This window comes from Apodemus sylvaticus, chromosome 6, assembly GCF_947179515.1.
Source record: "Apodemus sylvaticus chromosome 6, mApoSyl1.1, whole genome shotgun sequence".
Taxonomy (NCBI): Eukaryota; Metazoa; Chordata; class Mammalia; order Rodentia; family Muridae; genus Apodemus; species Apodemus sylvaticus.
The window spans coordinates 46,779,610-46,802,597 of NC_067477.1; the positions used below are offsets into that span (position 1 = coordinate 46,779,610).

The window sequence follows — 22,988 nt, forward strand, 5'->3', positions numbered from 1 at the left end:
GAAAAAATTCAGACAGAGCTAGGTGTGGTGGACTATGCCCATGATACTTGGAAGGTAGAGGCAAGATCAAAAGGTCAAGGCCAGCTTCCACTGCAGCGTGAATTTGAAGTCATCTGGGGCCACATGAGAACCCTGATTTGAAAAAATAGAAAAGAAAATGAAAGCAAAAAGTATGCATTTTTTGTTGTTGTTTCTGTTTTTTTCGAGACAGGGTTTCTCTGTATAGCCCTTGCTGTCCTGAAACTTACTCTGTAGACCAGGCTGGCCTCGAACTCAGAAATCCGCCTGCCTCTGCCTCCCAAGTGCTGGGATCACAGGCGTGCGCCACCACTGCCCAGCTAGAAGTATGCATATTTATTTCCAGGCTTTAAACTTGTTCTCCTTTAGAGAGGCAACCCAGTGCAGTGTTTAAGAGCATGTTTTCTGAAGCCAGATCATCTAGGTTTATCTCCCAGTTCTATCATTTAGGAGCTTCTGCTGACTGAAAGTACTTCTCCAGCACTCTCGACTGCAAACGTTATTAGTTTCCACAGTGCTGCAGCAAGTGACTATAGGTAGCTCAAAAAAGAGCAAGTACGCTGTCTTATAATTTCAAATGTCAGAAGTCTGGGTGGATATCCACTGGAAAGCTCTGGAAAGAAATGCTTCCTTGCCTTTTCCAGTTTCTTGAGGTCACCTGCATTCCTTGGCATATGTGTCTGCCCCTTTAAATGTTTTATTATGTGTATGTATATGTCCATGTGTGTGCGCATATCACTTATGTGTGAGTGACTGCAGAGGCCAGAAGGTATGGTATCCCTTGGAACACAAGTTATAGGTGGTTGTGAGCTGTCCTGAGTGGGTACTGGTAACCAAACAGTTCTCTGGAAACACAATCTTAGTTAGGGGTTCTATTGTTGTAGTAAAACACCATGACCAAAAATAACATTTTATAGCCTACTACCTATTATAGAAATCAGAGCAGGAAGATGGAGGCAGGAGCTGATGCAGAGGCCATGGAGGAGTGCTGCTTACTGACTTGCTCCCCTTGGCTTACTCATTCTGGTAGCACCCAGGACCAATTGCCCAGAGATGGTGCCGTGTGGGTGGGTGGGAGGCTTCCACATCAATCATTAGTAAGGAAAATGCCCCCAGACTTGACTGTAGGCCAATCCGATGGAGGCAGTTTCTCAATTCAAATTCCTGTTCCCAGATAACTAACTACCTTGTAACAAATTGAAAACAAACTAGGCAGAACTAGCAGCAGCTCATAGTCTCCCCAGTCCCAGGATGTCCCTTTCATTAAAAGCCAGCAACATCATATCTCTCCACTTCTTACGTGCTTCTGCCCTCCCCACTTCCACTTTTAAAAACACTCGTGATTATACTAGGTTTACTCAGATAATCTAGGATAATCTCCTATTTTAAGGTCAGTTTTAAATGAGGTTGGTTAGCAGCCTTCATTCCATCTGCGGCCTCAGGACCCAGGGTTAAGTCATGAATATTTTGGGGGGGATTATTTTTTGCCTAGACATCTCTATTTAAATTAACGTTACATGAAACAGTTGAGGACAGGAGATGGTGATTCCAAGTGCAGCGGATATGAGTGGGATCAGTAATAGTGTTTGCACGCTGAGGAGCTGCTGCTTTCTAACTCTGATTATCATAAAATATGGCAAGTTCTGTATTAAGAGTGACTTGAGGCGGGTGGTTGCGACACACATTTTAAGTCCCAGCACTCTGGAGGCAGGAGGATAGAAGATGAACATCTCTGAGTTTCAGGCCAGCCTGCTTACAGTGTGAGTTCCAGGACAGCATGCACTACACAGTAAAATCCTGTCTTGAAAAACCAAAATTAAAAAAAAAAGAGTGATTTGATGAAAGGCAGCTGAGTTTTAGTTAGATCCTGGAAGGAAACTGATTAAAATATTAGAGATTTATTTCAGTTGTTTCATTCTAGAATGTTATAGTTCAATTTATATTAGTGGTTCAGACACCAACAGGACTGTTTGGTTTCAGACCCTGGGACAAGGAACTGAGGTACATATTTTACACACCAAAGCAGACCTGGCCTCCAGGTTCTCCCAACATCCTCAGCCCATATCTTGCCCCAACCCTGAGCTTTCCAGCCCAGGGGCTAGGCTGCCCTCCCCCAGAGGCTCCTCCTGTGTAATCCAGAGGTCTATTTTGGTCTGTCTCTTCTGCTCTTCTAGCTCTGCCTTGCAAGTGCCCTTTCTCTCCCCCTCCCACACTCCCCATGGCAACGTCCCTGGCCTCAGTCCTCTGGGCCAGTGAACTCGCCCGAGAGCAGCTTCCCAATCAACCTGCCTTTAATATAACCTAATGAGGTTTGAATTGGCCCATTTCCGTGGCAGAGACATAACCTGTCAAGGACTGGCAAACTGCGAGGAAGCGAAAGAGAGAAAGTCATAGCTTTGCAGTGGAGCTTGGGAAATGTCAGCATAGCAGAAGTAGCATCAGAGAGAGAGAGAGAGAGAGAGAGAGAGAGAGAGAGAGAGAGAGAGAGAGAGAGAGGAGAGAGAGAGAGACAGGCGAGCATGCATGTCCAGGGACTATGCCGCATCTGAGTACAAAAGGCGAAAGGAGAGGCCTCTCTGAGTGACTCAGCCCCGAGTGCTGCACAGCAGAGGCTCAGCAGCATCCACCCAAAGGGCTTTGACTCAGATGCACTTTTAGAAAAATTCTGAGATTAATTTTAATTTTCATATCTTCATTGCAGTTTTATGTCCGTGGATGTTGCTACTGTCATGGAGAAGATTGCGGACCAGTTTGCGAACCTGCGTATTGTTAGACGGTCCTCGGAACCGACAGAGCCCACTTACCTGCTTGGCATAGACACAGCGAAGACTGCACACGCAGAACGAGGAGGCTTGGTTGCTGCTCTGTGTTCAAATGGATGGATAAGAATATATGATAAAGAGACACTAAATCTGCTACGAGAATTCAGTGGCTCTCCTGGGCTTCTGAATGGAGTCAGGTTTGCCAATTCCTGTGACAGTGTCTTTTCTGCAAGCACAGACGGCACTGTAAAATGTTGGGATGCTCGGTCAGCCAGCGAAAAGCCTGCGCAGTTGTTCAAGGGTTACCCTTCCAATAGTTTTATCAGTTTTGATGTCAACTGCAAAGATCATGTCATTTGTGCTGGTGCTGAAAAAGTTGATGATGATGCACTGTTGGTATTTTGGGATGCAAGGTTCACATCTCAGGATCTGTCTCCTAGGGACCCACTCGGTGCCTACTCAGAGACACACAGTGATGACATCACTCAAGTGCGTTTCCATCCCAGCAATCCCAACATGGTTGTCTCAGGGTCAACTGATGGTCTGGTAAATGTGTTTGATCTCAGTATTGATAATGAAGAGGATGCATTGGTTGCCACCTGTAACTCCGTTTCATCAGTGAGCTGTATTGGTTGGTGTGGAAGAGATTATAAGCAAATTTACTGCATGACACATGATGAAGGGTTCTGTTGGTGGGATCTTAATCACCTGGATACAGATGAGCCAATTACATGTTTGAACATCCAGGATGTGAGAGAGATAACGGATGTGAAAGAAGGTCATTTGGACTATCTGATTGGTGGCCTGTATCATGAGAAGATGGACAGATTGTTTGTTATTGGAGGAACCAACACCGGAAAGATTCACTTACTGAGCTGCACCGCGGCAGGACTGAGCCACGTGACCAGCCTTCATGGTGGACACACAGCCACTGTCCGTTCTTTCTGTTGGAACGTGTCCGAGGATTCTTTGCTGACCGGAGGAGAAGATGCACAGCTATTGCTTTGGAAACCTGGAGCTATGGAAAAGACCTTCACAAAGAAAGACAGCTTGAAAATTGCATCCTCTGTGCAGCAGCGAGTTCGAGTCCACAGCAGCGATTCTTACAAGAAAAGGAAACAGCAGTGACGTCATGCTGGGAATTTGAAGAGCTCATCCAGTTTTAAGTCATTTTTTGCTACCTTTAGTCCGTCCCTTTAAAGCTTATCTGTAAAAGCAGGCAGCTAGCCCCACCACCACCCCTCACGAATATCGAGAATGGTTTAATTCAGGTTCAGACATATTCTACGATATTTTTAAAGCCTCCAGTTGAGTATAAAAATCAGTGACTTGACAGGGAAATTACAAGCCATTTTGAAACCCATCTGTTGAGTTAGTAAATGTTAGGTTTGAAGAAATAGCTCTGAAGAGGAATCTTCTGTAGAGAGCTGTGGAGGCAAGGGAGCGGGTGGTTCGGGTTATGGGTTTAAACTCAGCTTCTTACGTTTGAAACGACACGCTGTGTATACGGCATCCGACTGTTTGGTCATTTGAAGAGCACTTGCCTCCTCACTACGCTTACTGCATCACCTCGGGCCACCGAAATCAGCGCGTTCTAGAGAGTCCGAGCAGAGGTTTACTTTTTAGAAATAAAGTATAATATTTTCCTAAAATGAGAAAAATATATTTGATAATTACTTGTATCTGTACTTTGTTTTTTTTAATTAATCAGGAGCATCTGTACCTTTTTTTTTTTTTTTTTGGTTTTTTTTTCAAGACAGGGTTTCTCTGTGTAGCCCTGGCTGTCCTGGAACTCACTCTGTAGATGAGGCTGGCCTCAAATTCAGAAATCCGCCTGCCTCTCCCTCCCCAAGTGCTGGGATTAAAGGTGTGCGCCACCACAGCCCGGCACATCTGTACTTTAATATACTATATTTACACTTGGTCAGCCAGCACTCAGGTACTTTGATGATGAAAAAAGAAATTAACTTACTAGATTCATTTCGAGACTTAGTGTAAGATAGGCAAAAGAAAAATACAACAGCACGGCAATTTTGTTTCAAAATAGCCTTTCAAAAATACTATATGATTAAATATTCTTTCTTATATCACCCATCATTTTACACTTGAAGCCTTGTTTATTGCCTGTGGGGGGTGGATGTGTGCGTGCGTGCATGCGTGCGTGTGTGCGTGTGTGCGTGCATTCCCTTTCTTCCCTGTGGGTCCCAGGAATCAGTCCAGTCCTTGGGCTTCTCAGCAGCTCTACCTACCAGGCCTCATTTACTGCTAATTTTGTCATTTTTCTTAAAAAAATGTTTTGTAAAGTGCCTTAATAAAAGAAGTTAATACTTTTAAGTTTGGGTATCTTGTTTTATGTATAAAGGTAAGAGTATCTTTTTATAGATAACCAGAAATATGCTCATGAGAAAGATGTTTTATTTTTGGACCTTATATAATTCTCTTTTTAAAGTTTATTATTTTTCTTTAAATGTGTGTGTTTGTGTGTGCATGGCATATGTGTGCAAGTGTTTGCAGAAGTCAGAAGAAGCAAAGTGTGACGGTGGCTGAGACGGGCGCGCTCACTCACCAGCAAGAATCACAGCAGGCAGGCAGCGTTTGCTTTTTCCTTGGTCTCCTGCGTGTTGAGGTCCCACTCAACTGTGGGACCTTGGAGTTTCTCTCCTCAGCTAATCCTTCCTGGGAATGACCTCACAGACCTGCCCAGAGGTGTCTTAGCTGATTCTGAATCCGGTGTTAAGAGTGGTGATCACAGCCTCAAGCACTTATCATTCCTTACACAGTAGGGCCTGTTCCAGTGTGCAGTAGGGCCAGTTCCAGTGCGCAGTAGGGCCAGTTCCAGTGCGCAGTAGGGCCTGTTCCAGTGCGCAGTAGGGCCTGTTCCAGTGCGCAGTAGGGCCTGTTCCAGTGTGCAGTAGGGCCAGTTCCAGTGCGCAGTAGGGCCTGTTCCAGTGCGCAGTAGGGCCTGTTCCAGTGCGCAGTAGGGCCTGCTACTGACCGTAGCCCCTACAGCAGCAAATGGCAACGCAACCAGCTCTTCCCTCCCTTTTAGGTGGGTGAATTTATGATATATAAATTATATCTCACAAGTGTTGGGGACAATATATACTAGGTGTTCCATTGCTATGAAGAAACACCATGACCAGGGCTACATATAGAAGAAAGCATTAAAGATTTTTTTAAATGTATGTATTATCTGTACAGTGTTCTGCATGTGTGTATGCCTGAAGGCCAGAAGAGGGCACCATATCTCATTGTAGATGGTTGTGAGCCACCACGTGGTTGCTGGGAACAGAACTCGGGGCCTCTGGAAGAACCCCTAGTACTTTTAACCTCTAAGCCATCTCTCTAGCCCAGGAAGAAAACATTTAATTGGCTGTGATTACAGCTTCAGGGGGTGAGTCAATGAGGCCCTTCTCTCTGGGCAGTGGTGGCGCACGCCTGTAATCCCAGCACTCTGGGAGGCAGAGGCAGGCGGATTTCTGAGTTTGAGGCCAGCCTGGTCTACAGAGTGAGTTCCAGGACAGCCAGGGCTACACAGAGAAACCCTGTCTCGAAAAAACCCAAATCCCCCAAAAAATAAAAAAATAAAAATAAAAATGATGGGCCCTTCTCATTCAAACCGCAACAACAGAGAGCCAGAATTAACTGATAACTGGTAAGATGGAATTAAGGCTGTAGTCATTTGAAAACAAGGGAAACATTGGACGCTGATCTACTCTTGTTTATGTGTAGATATCTGTAATTAAAATATTAGGTAACCCAACCCAATGAATTTCTTGTATTAAAAACATGACAGGGCTGGAGGTGATGGCTCAGTGGTTAAGAGCATGGACTGCTCTTCCAGAGGTCCTGAGTTCAAATCCCAGCAACCACATGGTGGTTCACAACCATCTGTAATAGGATCTGATACCCTCTTCTGGTGTGTCTGAAGACAGCCACAGTATAATCATATAAATTAAATAATTCTTTAAAAAAAAGACCAATTATATTTACCTCAAGAATGCCAACATAACATTTGAAAGCCAAAGGCAGTGATGGATATAAAGCAATCAATTCTTTTTTTTTAAGGTTTGTTTATTTATTATATGTAAGTACACTGTAGCTGTCTTCAGACACCAGAAGAGGGTGTCAGATCTCTTTACAGATGGTTGTGAGCCGCTATGTGATTGCTGGGATTTGAACTCATGACCTTTGGAAGAGCAGTCGGTGTTCTTACCCACTGAGCCATCTCTCCGGCCCCAAAGTGCTCTTAATAATTGCAGAGACACCTTCCTGCCTCTTAGCATGTTTTTCAGTTTCACATGTATTTACATAAAAATGTAAATGCACAAGGAATAGAACACTGAATAGGTACTGAATATGGCACAAAGTCAGGTGGAATGCTGTGGCTCTGTCATAAAACCCCGGTCTTCTTCACAACAGCAGAGGCAGAACTGGAGGCAGTGTTGAGTGAAGCAAGGCTCAGAAATGCCTTGCATGGGCTCACATAGACCCTCAAGGCCCGTCTCTGAAGCTTGAGGTGAGATTGCTGCTTTCCAGAGGCCGTGGAATTGTGTTGACTGGCGGGTATGAAGTTTGAGTTAGACGGGTGGGAGCAAGAGGTTCTGGTGTGCTGCTGCACAAGACAGTGATTCAAAGGGTAGCAGAGGGCTAGAGAAGTGACTTGGAGCTGAAGCACACTGGTTGCTCTTCCAGGGGACCGGGGTTCAATTCCCTGCACCCACATGGCAGCTCACAACTGTCTGTATCCAGTTTCAGGATATCAGATGCCCTCTTAGGGCCTCCATGGGCACCAGGCATGCATGTGGTGCACAGGCATACATGTAGGCAAAATACCCATACACATAAAATACATAAAAAAAAAAAAAAAAAAAAAAAAAAAAGGCCATAAGAGAGTTGGCACAACGACTCAGAGAGTAAAGGGATTTGCCAATGAGCTGACAGCCTGAGTTCTAGTCCTATGGCCTACATGATGGATGGGACAGCCAGCTTCCAAAAGTTGTCCTCTGATCTCCACAGGCATCTTATGTGCACGTGCACCACTCACAGAGTAATTTCTTATTTAAAAGTAGAAGAAAACCAGGCACACATCTTTAGTCCCAGCACTGGGGAGGCAGTTAGGCAGATCTCTGAGTTTGAGAGCAGCCTGGTCTACAGACTCCAGGTCAGCCCCGGCTCTGTTACACGGAGAAATCTTGTCTTGAAAAACAAACAAAAAAGTAGAAGAAAGATTCTTTAATATTTTCACCATAAATAAATAGCAAACACAAGCTGGGTGTGGTGCCACGCTCCTTGAACCCCCGCTCTGAGGCAGAGGCAGGTGGATTTCCAGGCTAACCTGGTCTGAAGAGCTAGTTCCAGGACAGCCAAGATTACATGGGGAAACCCTGTCTTGGATACCCAAATAAAATAAAATTTAAAAAAGCATGCCAGTTGGTGATGGCATACATCTTTCATTCCAGCACTTAGGAGGTAGAAACAGGTAGTTCAAGGCCAGCTTGGTCTACAGAGAGAGTTCCAGGACAGCCAGGGCTACACAGAGAAACCCTGTCTCGAAAAAACAAAAACAAAAACCATTGTGCAATGTATGCATATATCAAAATATCACATTGTCCTGTTACTTTGCATAATTTTGTATTTTTATGAGTTACCGTTATTATTAATGAGAAAAGGTGACATCAGGAGACAAATAAGCAAAGACTAAGAAAAGGCAAATTCCAGAAGATGCCAAAAGGGTAGTCAAACATCAGGTGTTGGAAGGGAAGTGCTGGGCACGGTGGCTCACACCTTTTATCCCAGCACTCAGGAGGTAGAAGCAAGCTGACCTCTGTGGAACCAGGTCATTGAGGGCTGCGTGGTAAGACCCTGTCCCAAACATACAAACACAGAAGGGTTGGGAATATAATTCAGTGGTTAGAAACACTTGGTTCTGTGGCAGAGGACCTGAGTTCAGTTCCCAGCACCCATGTCAAGTGGTTTGCAACTGCCTCTAACTCCAACTCCAGGGGATCTGATGCCCTCCTGTGGTCTCTGAGGGCATCTGGTTTCATTACCATATATATGTGGTGTACACTCCAGACACATACATAAAAATAAAAATTTTAAAAAGTGAAAACATGAAGTGTTTTTCTGTAGCCTTGGCTGTCCTGGAACTCATGAAGACCAGGCTGACCTCAAACTCACAGATCTGCCTGCCTCCTGAGTGCTGGGATTACAGGTGCACACCACCATACCTGCCTTAATTTATACCACTTGGAATTACAAAAGTTGGAAAGGTAGCATCAACTGTTGGAGGTGTCCAGGAAGGCTCATGGCCTGCTGGTGGCTGTTTGATCTGGCTGTTACAGAGAACAAAGATGCCCCTTGACCTCACAACTACACTGCCTGGTGAGGTAACTGATAGCCTTGTCTATTTTCTGCTTGTATATTATTTTATGATTCATTTATTCATTTCCTGTGTGTGTGTGTGTGTCTGTGGGTCTGAGGACAGCCAGTGACAGTCAGTTTTCTCTCTCCAGCATGTAGGTCCTGAGGATTGAATTCTGGTCATCAGATTTGGTGATAATTGCCTTTAATCACTGAGCCATCTCGTTGGACCAACTCACTGACTCCCTCCCTCTCTCCCCCCCCCCCTTCTTTTTTCCACAGACAGGATCTCAGAACACAGCCCTGGCAGGCTTAGAACTCACTATGTAAATGAGGCTCCTCAGACTTGCCTCTTCTTCCTGATTATGGTGATTACAGTTATGTTTAACCACATCAAGTTTATTCTTTCTCACTCTCTTTTATCTTGTCTGGAGGTGTGGAGTTTATTGGATGTGTAAATTAGTATAGTCCGAGGATGTGAGAGTGGCTTCCTGAGAACTAGTAATTGACTACTAAAGAGACAGAACGCAGCATTGATGGCAATGATGAATTCTGTGGAAGACTTGCCAAATGGACAGCAAAAATTAGCTCAGATTCTCTGTCTACTTTTTAAGGTATATTGTTATTATTTTATGTGTATGATATGGGTGTTTTTACCATGTATGTGGCTGGTGCCTGAGGGGCTAGGCTAGAAGAGGGAGTCAGATTCCCTGGAAATGTAGTCACAGATGGTCTGTAGCCATCACGTGGGGACTGGGAATTGAACCTGGGTCCTCAGGAAGAACAGTCTGTGCTGAGCCATCTCTCCAGCCCCTCCTGTTGGCTTTTCTAGGAGTTGCACTTAACATTTTCTGTTTGTCTGAACTAAAGCTTAAGAAATGAAGCCCCCGCTGGGCGGTGGTGGCGCGCACGCCTTTAATCCCAGCACTTGGGAGGCAGAGGCAGGCGGATTTCTGAGTTCGAGGCCAGCCTGGTCTACAGAGTAAGTTCCAGGACAGCCAGGGCTACACAGAGAAACCCTGTCTCTCTTAAAAAAGAAAGAAAGAAAGAAAGAAAGAAAGAAAGAAAGAAAGAAAGAAAGAAAGAAAGAAAGAAAGAAAGAAATGAAGCCCCCTACTTTGCAGGCTTCTAAATATATACCCCGCTCTTCCAGAGTTTACAGATAATCCCAGCACTCAAGTGTCATGTTGTTTGCAAGTGAGCATACTAGGACCTGCAAAGGTCAAACTGATTTTTATTTTAGGGGACAGGGTCTCCTGTAGCCCAGGCTAGCCCAGAGCTCAATATTTTAGCAGAGGAGGATCTTGAACTCTTTGTTTGTTTGTTTTTGTTTTTGTTTTGTTTTTTGAGACAGGGTTTCTCTGTGTAGCCTGGCTGTCCTGGAACTCATTCTGTAGACCAGGTTGATCTCAAACTCAGAAATCTGCCTGCCTCTGCCTGCCAAGTGTGGGGATTACAGGCGTGTGCCACCACTGCCCGGTAGATCTTGAATTCTTGATCCTCCAGTCTCCACTTCTGGTGTTGGGATCACAGGCACTTACCACCATGTCCAGTTTTGAGGGTTACTGGAAATTGAACCCAGGGCCTCAAGCTTGCTAAGTAAACACCGAATCAACTGAGCTATATTCTAGGCCCCAAGAGGATTTATTTATGTGTATTATTTCTGTGCATTCATGTGTGCATAGGGGCTTGAGGTGCACAGTGGGTGTCATGAGACAGGGTCTCTCACTGAATCTCCTTTACCATGTACCTCTGTCCATCTCTCTGGGGCTGAGATTACAGATATGTGTTCTTGTCTTAGTTAGGGTTTCATTGTTGTGAAGAGACACCATGACCACAGCAGCTCTCCTTGGCTTACAGCTTCAGAGGGTCAGTCCGTTATCATCATGCTGAGCAGCATGGCCTGGAGCTGGCATCAAGGAGGAGGCTGTGTTCTATGGGCAGTCAGGAGGAGACTTAACTCAAAGTGACACACTCTTCCAACAAGCCCACACCGACTCCAACAAGGCCACACCTCCTAATAGTACCACTCCCTATGGTCAAGCATTCAAACACATGTATCTGTAGGGGCCAAACCTATTCAAACCACCACAACTCTCTATACAGCTCCTAAACACGGAGCCATCTCTCCTCTTGATGAAATTCAACTTATCCAGTTCGCCTTACACAGGCTATGGAAGTTCTTCTACTGAGCTACCTCTCCAACCTTCTTTTTCCTTTTTTCTTAATACTTTGTGTAAAATTGTGGATGTTTTGATGAGGGTTATCTGATGATGCTACTTTGATATTTTTCAAAATGACTGTCATCTTCTATATCCCCAGATCACTTATATGCAATCACCAAGAATAAACACTTTTTACAACTAGTTCCTTAAAATAAAATATATATGCCGTCTCAAACCCTGTAACATCTTATTGCCATCTGTCCAATCACTTGTCGCCTAACCGCAGCTTACTATGAGAATAAATTACATAGCTAGACTAGATTTCGGATGTTCTCACAAAGAATGATAAATGTTTGAGGTGATGAATATGCTAATTACTCTGATTTGATCATTAAACAATGTACACGCATATGGAAATATCACGCTGTCGCACATACATATATATATAACTACATGCCAATTTAAAAAGTTAGGGAGGTGGCCAGAAAGATGGCTCCGTGGGTAAAAAGCACTTATCATCCAGCATGGTGGCCTGAGTTGGATCCCTGGGACTCGTGTGATAGGGAACCAGCTTCCCCAAGCTGTCCTCTGCTCTCTACATGTGTGTGCCTTCACACATATGCACAAAAATAAAGTTAGAGCAACTGGGAGAAAGTTTAATGGGCAAAGCCATTGCTGTGGGAAAATGAGGAACTGAGTTTCGATCCACAGCATCTATGCAAAGGCTGGGTGTGGCCATGTGCACCTGTTCTTCCAGCCCTGGGGAGGCAGAGACGAGCGAGTTCTTGGGGCTGCTGGGCAGTCAAGCCAAATCTGTGATTTCAGGGTTCAGTGAAAGACCCTAAATATTAGTTATCTTTCTATTTCTGTGATAAAATACCCTGAGTAAGGAAACTTGTAGAAGAGTGAGTTTATGCCAGGTGGTGGTGCCGCACACCTGTAATCCCAGCACTCTGGGAGGCAGAGGCAGGCGGATCTCTGAGTTCGAGGCCAGCCTGGTCTACAGAGTGAGTTCCAGGACAGCCAGGTCTACACAGAGAAACCCTGTCTCAAAAAAAACCAAATCCAAAAAAAAAAAAAAAAAAAAAAAAAAAGAAGAGTGAGTTTATTTGGGTTTATAGTCCCAAGATGAGAGAGTTCATCATGGCGGAAGAGCCATGGCCACAGGTAGTCACCAGAGGAAACTGAGGCTAAGTACACGTCAGCTACAGACGCAGAGTATACACTCTCCAAGTTCCCCTCCCTGTGACAGGGCTTCCTCCAGCAAACCTGCTCCTAAAGGTCTGTAACACCCACCAAACAGTGCCGCCAGCGGAGGACTCAGTGGTCAAATGCTTCAGTTTATGGGAGATATTTTTCATTAAAACCAACACCCTGTCTTAAAATACAAGGTAGAAAGTAATAGGGCTGATTCCTGACCTATGACCTCCATATACGTGTGCACAGATGAGCATCTTCATCCCACCTACATCATGATAGCTACAACACCCGGGGATGTGTTGGGCAAGAGATTAAGAGAGCTGGGGAGCTTGTGTGATCGTGTTAAGGGCACACTTAGCTCTGGTGACCCTGATGATGTCTTGATGTGTACATCTTTAAGATCTGGAAGGGCGCCGGGCAGTGGTGGTGCTCGCCTGTAATCCCAGCACTCTGGGAGGCAAAGGCAGGCGGATTTCTGAGTTCGAGGCCAGCCTGGTCTACAGAGTGAGTTCCAGGACAGCCAGGGCTGTCTCGGGAAAAAAAAAAACAAATCCTAAAAACAAACAAACAAACAAAAAAAAAAAATCTGGAAGGGCAAGCAAGCCAGATATGTGGGAAAGGTGACTGCAAGTTTCTCCTGCTTTTATTTGAACTAATTTCATTATTCCCCTTTGTTTCAAGAAATACCTTCTTCTTCTCATTTTACATTAAAAAAAAAAAAGATGAAGAAATGCTTCCTTACTGGTCCATTAGCACTTCCAGTGTGACAGACTACTCAGCTCATCTGGCCGGCTACATGCACCAAGGTTCCCAACATAGATGTATTTCACCAAGCCGTAATTCAGTTAGCTGTCGTCTCCTCTCAGATGTTGCTTTGTATCTAAGGAACAAGGAAGGGGTAGGGGATGGAAAGTTTGTAGGCTGTTTCTCGCTGCAGTTAGTAGCACTTTCTATTTCCTGCCTTCTCCAAACTCAGCTTCCAGGATGGGTCAAATACTGAGTCATTGCTATTTACCCGCAACAGGTCACGAGGCAATACACTTGGGATCTGATCTCTTGGTTTTCTTTCTAGCTCTGTCGCCATTCTTCTTGTATTACACCTTGTAAATAAAGCTAAACCACTTAAAATCTTCTGAGTACATCATGTAAACCATGTGTCTACTTTTTACCTTAGTTACATTATTATCTAAAGAAGAAAAAAAACCGTGCTGGAATGGTGGTGATGCACACCTTTAATCCCAGAACTCAGGAGTCAGAGGCAGGTAGATATCTATGAGTTCATGGCCGGTTTGGGTTATGTAGTGAGTTCTTGTGTGTTAAAAGTGGTGGCCAGCGTCCAGCCCAGAGCTCAGGCTACTGGGCAAGGTGGACGCGAAGAGTTGTACTGTGCGCATCCCCACAGAACCGCCAGGTGGGCGTCGGGCTAGGAGAAGCCACAGGACCCTGCTCTGGAGTGGGGAAGGGCAGTCCGTAGGGTCGCCCCCCGGGAACCGGCAGGGCTAAGCTTGTGGGTCCTCAGGCCTCACGGAGTTTGAGGATGACAGGTTCTCACTCTTGGACACCGCAGGCGCCACTGGGTGTCCCGGAAGAGCTGAGTGTGGGCCCACCGGCAGGCTCTGGCCTGGGGCCAAACGGAAAAAGGGCAGGGGGAGCTCTGGCTGGGTCACACAGGATGAGAGTCTTCTGTCTTACTGTGCGGGCGGCCTGGGGTTGCTGGTGGCAGTGGCTCGGAACTGCAGGAAGGCCTAAGCCGACTAGACGTGGGGCTCTTTAGGGGAAGACTGTTCCATTGTACTAGTTTGGTGGGTCCAGATGAGAAGAGGTAGCCATGGTTTTCGAGAGTTTATTGGAGAGAGAGAGAGAGAGAGAGAGAGAGAGAGAGAGAGAGAGAGAGAGAGAGAGAGAACTGTCCATGGCCATGGCCACGTGGAGAGAGGGGGGAAGGGAATACAGAGTGTGGGGGGAGCAAGGGGGAGAGAGGGAAAAGAGAGAAAAAGAGAGAGAGGAGGGGGCAAGCAGCCCCTTTTATAGTGGGCCAGGTCTACCTGGCTGTTGCTAGGTAACCATGGGGAAGAGCATACCTGGCTGTTGCCAGGTAACTGTGGGGATGGAGTCCAGACAGAATACCAGGGGCTTGGAGTGTTGCCCTATGTGACTGATAGAATTAGGGAGAGCTAAGGGCTCCTGTCAGGAGCCTAGTGCCTGGGAGCATAGCCAATGGTCCGTCCCTTGCAGAATTGTCTGCGGGGTCTCTGGAGGTTAAGCCTAGCTCAACCAGAACACAGTTTGCCTTTCACGGTCTGTCTTAGTCAGGGTTTCTATTCCTGCACAAATATCATGACCAAGAAGCAAATTGGGGAGGAAAGGGTTTATTGAGCTTACACTTCCACATTACAGTTCATCACTAAAGGAAGTCAGGACTGGAACTCAAGCAGGTCAGGAAGCAGGAACTGATGCAGAGGCCATGGAAGGATGTTTCTTACTGGCTTGCTTCCCCTGGCTTGCTTAGCCTGCTCTCTTATAGAACCCAAGAGCACCAGCCCAAAGGTGGTACCACCCATAAGGGGCCCTCCCCACTTGATCACTAATTGAGAAAATGCCCCACAGTTGGATCTCATGGAGGCACTTCCCCAAATGAAACTACTTTCTCTGTAATAACTCCAGCCTGTGTCAAGATGACACACAAAACTAGCCAATACACGGTCCCACAAGTTCCAGGGCTACATAGTGAAGGTACCTCAGGTTTTCCCCTCTGGATCCAGGATTAGACACAGTCCACACCCAAACCACAAATTTCCAAACATAAAGAAATCCTTTATTAAACAAGACAAACATGGAGGCTGGATCTGTGTTGGACAGAAACAGCAGTGAATAGTTTTGCAGGTATTACTTTCAAGAGGGAGAAAGGGACATCTATGTTAGAATGAGCTAGAATGTGCTGGATAGTTCTGGTTGGGTATATAAACTAGGGTAGCCAAATGGGGATTCTTTGATTGGTGGACCTTGATGTTTTGATAGTTGGACCTTGGTGATCAGCCTCAGGAATGAAGCAGGCTTAAAAAAGTGACCAAGTAAGGGAAGAGACCTTGGAGACTGGCTTTAGGAATTAAACTAATGGTATAACGAAGGACAGGGCCTGTTGGCGCCAGGCCTGCCACACCCTGTTCTGTTAGTGCCCTTCACATAGAGAGACCCTGCCCCCCCAAAAAACAAGACATTTGGCTGGAGGTGGGCTCCAGCATTCTGCTCTTCTAAAAGACCCACAAACTGTTTCTAGCATCCACACCAAGCAGCAACCAATGGTCTAGCTCCAGCTCCAGAAGTTCTGATGCCCTCTTCTGGATTCTGGGGACACCTGCATCTATATGCACACCACACACACACACACACACACACACACACAAGTAGAGATTTAGGACCAATAGCATGAGTGGACAGATGGCTGGATAGATGTGCCTGTCAGTTCATAAATAGATGGGAATTGACTCGTTACTGTGGAGGCTGAGAGCCCCCCCCCCCAGTGTGCTCCCTAGAAGGGAGGGGGACATGAGAGGCAGTAGCATGGTTTGCTTCAAGTATGAAAGCCTGCAGATGTGTGTGTGTGTGTGTGTGTGTGTGTGTGTGTGTGTGTGTGTGATGGCCTAACTCTTAGTCTGAAGCAAAAACCTAAGAAACTGATGTGGTGGTGGTGGTAGTTTAAATATAAGGGTACAGAGGCCAGGGAACCAGAGTTCTGATGCCAAGTGACAGGGAAAATGGTGTCCCAGTTCTGAGATGGGGGTGAGGGAGGAGGAGGGAGGGAGGGAGGGAGGGAGGGAGGGAGGGAGGGAAGGAGGGAAGGAAGAAGAGGGAGAGAATTAGAACAGGAATATTTCCTCCTTTTGGTACCATTTTGTTTTGTCCAGTCCCTCTGAGTGGAATGGTGGCTGTTCACTTTGAATAAGGGCAGATTTTCTGTACTTATTCTGCTTGGTCAACTGTTAGCCTTGGCTGGAAATACCCTCACAAACCTATCAAGAAAAACTGTTCTTACTAGGTGTCTGTCTAACCCTCAATCCCATCAAACAGACTCCTAAATGAACCAGCACCATTGACAAACTTCTCTTTGTGCTTCCAGACCCAGATGGAACCTCTCTTTTCTTTCCCCCTACTTTTCTATAATAAAGCTTTATACTCAAAAAAAAAAAAAAAAAAAAAAAAAAAAAGACCCAGATGACTGTTTCCTCCTGTGCTGCAGTTTGCGATCCCTACCTAGGAGTTTAACTCCTCTTTTGTTCTATCCTGGTTAGCTCCTAGTCTTGTACATGCTTTTATTACAAATCACACATTTCTATTTGTACTGTTGCCTCATATTTAACAACAGCAGTTTCAACAAAGCTCTGGGCGATGCCACCTGGGAGGCTGCAGCAGGAGCGTTGAGAGTCTGTGTTCTGGAGCAGCCTGGGCTACCTGGTGAGACAAACAAAAACCAACCCTTCCCTCAACCCGGCAAACAGCCTGGGATTCTCTCTCAGCGACCCTAGGAGCACTGTGGCTTGTAGATCATGATGGTGACCGCAGAGCTATTACGGTGTTCCGTTTGCCGACCCCGCAAACGGTTCGCTCTTACGTGAGGATCCCCGCACACCTCAGACCGCGTTCTCTCTGCTCCGCTCCTAGTGCCTCCTGGGTCTGCTCAGTTGACCCACTGAGATAAATTTTGCTGTGGTTCCCCAGATATTGGTGGGTGTCCGCAGAGGCTCGTGTGTGGAAGCTTGCCCCTCAACGTGGTGGTGTAGAGAAGGGTCTGCTGTAGTTTGGACTGGAATGTTCTCTCAGAAGCCCATGCACTTAAAGGCTTAATGCTAGTCGAAGGTGGTGGAGTTTACAAGGTGGTGGAGTTTTGCTGGCATTTCTTTAAGGCATTGAGTCAGTGCTAGAAAGGGACTGTGGGATGCCAGTCTGTCTGTCTGTCTGTCTGTCTGCTTCTCTCTCTCTCTCTCTCTCTCTCTCTCTCTGTTTTTGTTTGTTTTTAAGACAGGGTCTTTCTGTGTAGCCTTTGGCTGTCCTAAAATTCGCTTTGCAGACCAGATTGACCTTAAACCCACAGAGATCTGCCTGCCTCTGCCTCTCAAGAGTGCTTCTAACTCTCTTCTCTTCTAAACCACCATGAAGTGAGGTTAGCTTGTTCTACCAACACCTAGTCCCCAAACAGGACGGCCACCTTGACCATGGACTGAAACCTCTAAGATTGTGAGGCAGACTAGCCTTTTTCTCTTTATAATTGAGTTATTTTAGACATTTATTGCAATCTCAGAAAGCTAACATTGTGATTAAAAATTTTAGGAAGTGGACGGTAGTTGGGCATAATTTCACTTGGGAGGTTGAGTCAGGGAGTTGTGAGTTCAAGACTGGCCTGGGCTACGGAGTGAGTTCCAGGGTAGTTGGGCTTCAGGGTGAAAGCCTGCCTCAAAAGCAAGGGAAACAGAGGAGTGGAGCTTGGCAGGGGGTAATTAACAGGGCAGTTCTTCCAGGGCGTTAATGCATTCCCTTCCGTGTCTATTCCCTTTGTCTTTGACAGTGGGTTCCTTCAAAAAGCATGAGCCTTGTGGCTGGAGAAATGACCCAGAGGTTAAGAGCACTGGCTGTTCTTCCAGAGGACCTGAACTCACAGGTTTGATTCCCAGCATCCACATGACAACTCACAACTGTCTGCAACTCCAGTTCCGGGAGATGCAACACTCACACCCAGGTCATATACGCTGGAAAGGCGTCAATGCAAATAAAATGAATTTAAAAAAAAAATAAAAAAGCACAGGCCTGGCTTCCGAAGATTTCCTCAGCTCCTGCAGCCATTTTGTTATAGCATCAGGAAATGAAGTAGTGCAAATACATATTGGGTAGGCACTAAGGTAGGCAGTGTTAGGGGGAGGGTTGGTGTCAGAGCCTTCAGTGTGCTCAGTGAGACCAGTGCATTTCTCTAGAAGAGAAACCTCATAGGTGCCGAAGCTTGGCCCAGGAACTGAAAGAAATCCTTACAGATTTAAGACTCTCCCTGAGACCTGTGTTGGGGTTCTCTAGACAGAACTAATGGAATACATATTAAGGAATGAATTTCTTTCTTTCTTTTTTTTTCTTTTTTGCATACACTGTAGCTGTCCTCAGACACACCCGAAGAGGGTTCCAGATCTCATTCTAGATGGTTGTGAGCTACCATGTGGTTGCTGGGAATTGAACTCAGGACCTCTGGAAGAGCAGGCAGTGCTCTTAATCGCTGAGCCATCTTTCCAATCCATTAAGGGATTTCTTAAGTCAGCTTTAAAAGAGTAAGGACAGCAGAACACACCTGGTCCTTGGGGTGAGTGCCTCAGCAGTAGTCCCCCAGATGGCTTGAAGCTCTGTGGCTAGTGTTCTCTCTCTCTCTCTCTCTCTCTCTCTCTCTCTCTCTCTCTCTCTCTCTCAGTGGGGTGAGATGGGGGAGGGGAGGGGTGGTGGTGGAGGTTAACAGGGGTGGTAGTGCTCAGTCCACAAGGCTAGGGTCCTAGGAATCCCGATCTGGCTCTTGGTACGAGTGACAGCAAAGGAATCTGAGGCAGAGGCAGTCTAGTGGCAGTAGAGGGCAGACAGCGGCAGCAGCAGTGACAGGGTCACCCCAGCAAAAGGCAACAGAGATGTTTGTCCTATAGCCACACCCTATTTATAGGGGCCAGGGGGTCCCAACCTCAATCAGACAGTCAGGACAGTTCTTGGGGTGAAGATCCTATTCAGGTTGATTTGATTCGGAGCATGTTGACTTTAAAACCACACAGAACCTCCCCACTCCTCCACCCCACCCCTAGCCCCACCCCCCACCCTCCCTAGCCCCACCCCCGGCCCCTGCCCCAGGAGCTATAATAGGAGATTTAATCCAGTATTTCCCCGAAGTAGGTCTGATACCTGAGCGCTGAGGCTGCTATGAGTTTACTGTCAATAGACTGGATTGCTGCAGCTCCACCTCACCGCCGGGTAACTCTTCAGTCTTAGCCGAGCTGGCTGGACTCCAGGGGTCCTCGGCTCTCTCCACGCGCTGGGATTATGGCCGGCATCAGCATACCTGCCTTTTTATGTGGGTGCTGGGGGTCTGAATCCCAATCCCCATGCTTGCACAGCAGACGCTTCACTGAGTCACCCCCCTGCCTAGTAACTCTTTTCAAAGGTGCGCTAAGTTATTATTGTGTTTTTAATAAGCCTTAAAGGCTGTTTCGGATCCAGGTGCCTGCCATCTGTAAGCACTAGGCTAGTGCTGTTTTCTGTGTTTGTATTGGTCTTCAGTCACCCATCCTCTGTGACGAATGTGACATGCTGTATACATTTTTATTTCCATCTGATTTGTTCCTTCTGCTGTATGGAGCCATTAGCCACAACCACCATCAGCGTTAGCCAGAGCTAAGAATTAAGAAGCCCAAAAAATGAATTTAGGGTGTGGCTCGCCGTCCGAGTGATCGGTCTCTTCCTGGCAGTATGTTTACTTGGTCTTGACTGATAAACCGAGATTACAGTACCGGACACGCCATCAGTCTAGCCGGGAGCGGTGCAGTCTGCTAAAATTAGGTCCTCCTGCTAGTCTGGGCTGCCTGCTGAAACTCTTTAGTGTCCCTCTGCTGCTGCCTGTGTCACAGAGCTACCAACTGTTGATTCTGAGTTCTAGGCTAGATCCCGTGCTGTCATTGTGACCCAGAGCAGTGTCAGGGTTAAACCTTGCAGACGTTGTGAGACAGGCCACTCAAATTCAGCTGTCCGTGCGTGCAAATGACGAACCTAGAGCAGTTCTCTGACTCCATAATCGGAAGAAGAAGCAACCTAGGGACGGAAGCAGATGGCTCCTGCAGTCAGCAGTACTCTGCCTCATGCTCAGATGCAGAAGGCTTGAAGTGCTTACCTTGCTCTGTTTTGTTTGAGGTCCCAGGGATCAGAAGCAGAGCCTTGAACATGCTGTAGAAGCTTTCCACCGCTGGGCTGAGTTCCTAACTCTCTATGAAAGGCTTAAGGATGTGGACTTGGGGACTGAGGATGCAGAGCCATGGTAAAGGCACGGTGTGAGCAAGGCCTAGGTTAGACTCCCCCAGGACAGACCATGGTGTAAGGAGACTGTGCAGGAATTTTAGGTTGCTATGGCTGTGATAAAAAGCAACCTGGGGCCGGGCATAGTGGCTCACTCCTGTAATCCCAGCCCTCAGGAAGCAGAGGCAAGAGGATCTCTGCGAGTTCAAGGCCAGCGTGGTCTACATAGCAAGCTTCAGGACAGCCAGGAATACATAGAGAGACCCTGTCTCAAGAAAAAACAAGCACAAACAAACAAAGAAACAAACAACCCTCCAATAACAAAAAGCAACTTGGGGAGGAAATGGCTTCCATCCCCTGAGTCATAGTCCACTGAGGGAAACCAAGTTGGGAAACCGAGGCAGGAACCTGGAAGCAGGAACTAAAGCAGAGGCTGTGGAAGAATACTATTTAATGGCTTGTGTTCCATGACTTCTGTGAACAGAATGCTTGGTCCAGGGAGTGGCACTATTAGGAGGTGTGGCCCTGCTAGAGTAGGTGTGGCCTTGTTGGAGTGGGTGTGGCCCAATTGAAGTAGGTGTGCCACTATGGGAATGGGCTTTAAGACTCTCATCCTAGCTGCCTGGAAGTCAGTATTCTTCTAGCAGCCTTCAGATGAAGATGTAGAACTCTCAGCTCCTCCTGCACCATGCCTGCCTGGATGCTGCCATGTTCCCACCTTGATGATAATGGACTGAACTTCTGAACCTGTAAGGCAGCCCCAATTAAATGCTGTTCTTATAAGAGTTGCCTTGGTCATGGTGTCTGTTCACAGCAGTAAAACCCTAAGTCAACTTCCTTAGCTTGATTTTATAGGCTCCTGGACCACCTCTCCAGGAGTGGCTCCACCCTCAGTGGGCTGGGCCTGCTCACATCAGACATTAGGGGACAATCCAGTGGACGCATTTTTTTTTTTCAGTTGAAGTTCCCTCTTCTCAAATGACCCAGCTTGTGTCAAGTTGTCAGTAGAAGTAAACAGGACCGAAAACAAGAACAAGGATGCAGGGGACGAGGGGGAGTGAGGATGTGGTGGGGGCGAGGGGGAGTGAGGGTGTGGTGGGGGTAAGGGTGGGGGATGAAAGGAAGGAAATAGGAAAAGCTGTGAACTTGAATGCTAGATCGCTTGGGATTCGACTTTTTTTTTCTTTATGACTTATTATTGTGTGTGTATGTGTGTGTGATGCAAATGCAGGTATAAATACAGATGGGTGTAATGGTGAACACTTTCAATCCCAGCACTCAGGAGGCAGAGGTAGGAGGATTTCTGTGAATACAAGATTGAACCTGGTCTACAGAGTGAGTCACAGACAGCAAGAGCTGTCTAAAGAAACTCTGCCTTGAAAAAGACAACAAATAAATAAAATAGATAAAATGTAGTTCCAGCACCGTGCTGGGTGCTTGTGCCGGAAGCCAGAGGACAACTCGGAAGTCAGGGCTCCTTCTGCAGTGGGGTGGGGTGGGGGGGATCAAGCTCAGTTTGTCAGGCTTCTGCACCAGGCACTTTTACTTGCTAAGCTATTACCTATACTATTACTGTATTACCTATTACTTCTGCCATTTGAAAGGACAAAGTGTATCACTTCCCCGGCCTTTAGCGTCTTCATCTGGAAGGGAAAAGGGGTGGGGGGAATAGATCGTCCACAGTCGTGTGTGAGTGTCTAAGAATTAAGTGGACGAAGATGAGCCAAGTGTTTGCGACATGCTCCGATCTGAGTCAACTGCCACCACCACCGCCATTATCACTAAGGTCCAGGTTGACAGCAAGTGACCACCAGATAAAATCACACACTGGGCTGTTGGGCAGGACCACACCAACTGCATCTACGTGATGCTTCCCAGTGTCAGAGAACTTTCTAGTTGACTATCTTGCATGATTCCATCTCTGTAACCCTCAGGCCACTTGTGCCACCTCTGTCTCATAGACACACTAACCTGGCAGTCTTATTAGATTTTTTTCTATTTAAATATATGGGTGTGGGTGTTTCGTCTATCTATCGATGCACCACGTGCATGCCTTAGTGCCCAAGGAGGCTGGAAGAGGGCATCAGATCCTGTGGAACTAAAGTTACAGGTGCTTGAGAGCCACCATGTCATAGTTCATGGGAACTTAAGGAGAAAATATTTCACACAAATTACTAAGCAAACTAACTTTGTCTTTTATTCTTTGGGGGGTGGAGCGGGCACAGGCCTATTAAAATGTTTTCTTTTTCAAAAAAGATTTGTTTTTCCTTACTTGTAAGAGTAGATGTCTCTCTGTGTGTATGGCCTGAGTTTAGGGGTACGAGACCAGAGGAAGCCAGGAGAGAGCACTGGGTACTCGAGAGCTGGAGTTAGATAGTTGTGAGCTGCCCACTGTGACTTTTGAGAATAGACTGAGGTCCTCTAGAAGAGCGGCAAACACTCTGAATTGCCGAGTCAT

At 46.5% G+C, this 22,988-nt stretch overlaps 1 protein-coding gene across 3 annotated transcripts in view; it reads left to right on the forward strand.

Annotated features, from left to right (window-relative positions):
* Positions 1-4,535, forward strand: part of Wdr89 (WD repeat domain 89) — a 47,603-nt gene extending 43,068 nt beyond the window's left edge. For all 3 annotated transcript variants that reach the window (XM_052185652.1, XM_052185650.1, XM_052185651.1), the window contains exon 2: positions 2,720-4,535. In XM_052185652.1, coding sequence (XP_052041612.1) covers positions 2,724-3,908 — 1,185 coding nt within the window. In that variant the 5' untranslated portion in view covers positions 2,720-2,723 and the 3' untranslated portion in view covers positions 3,909-4,535. The remainder of the gene's footprint in view (positions 1-2,719) is intronic.
* The last annotated feature ends 18,453 nt before the right edge of the window (positions 4,536-22,988 follow it).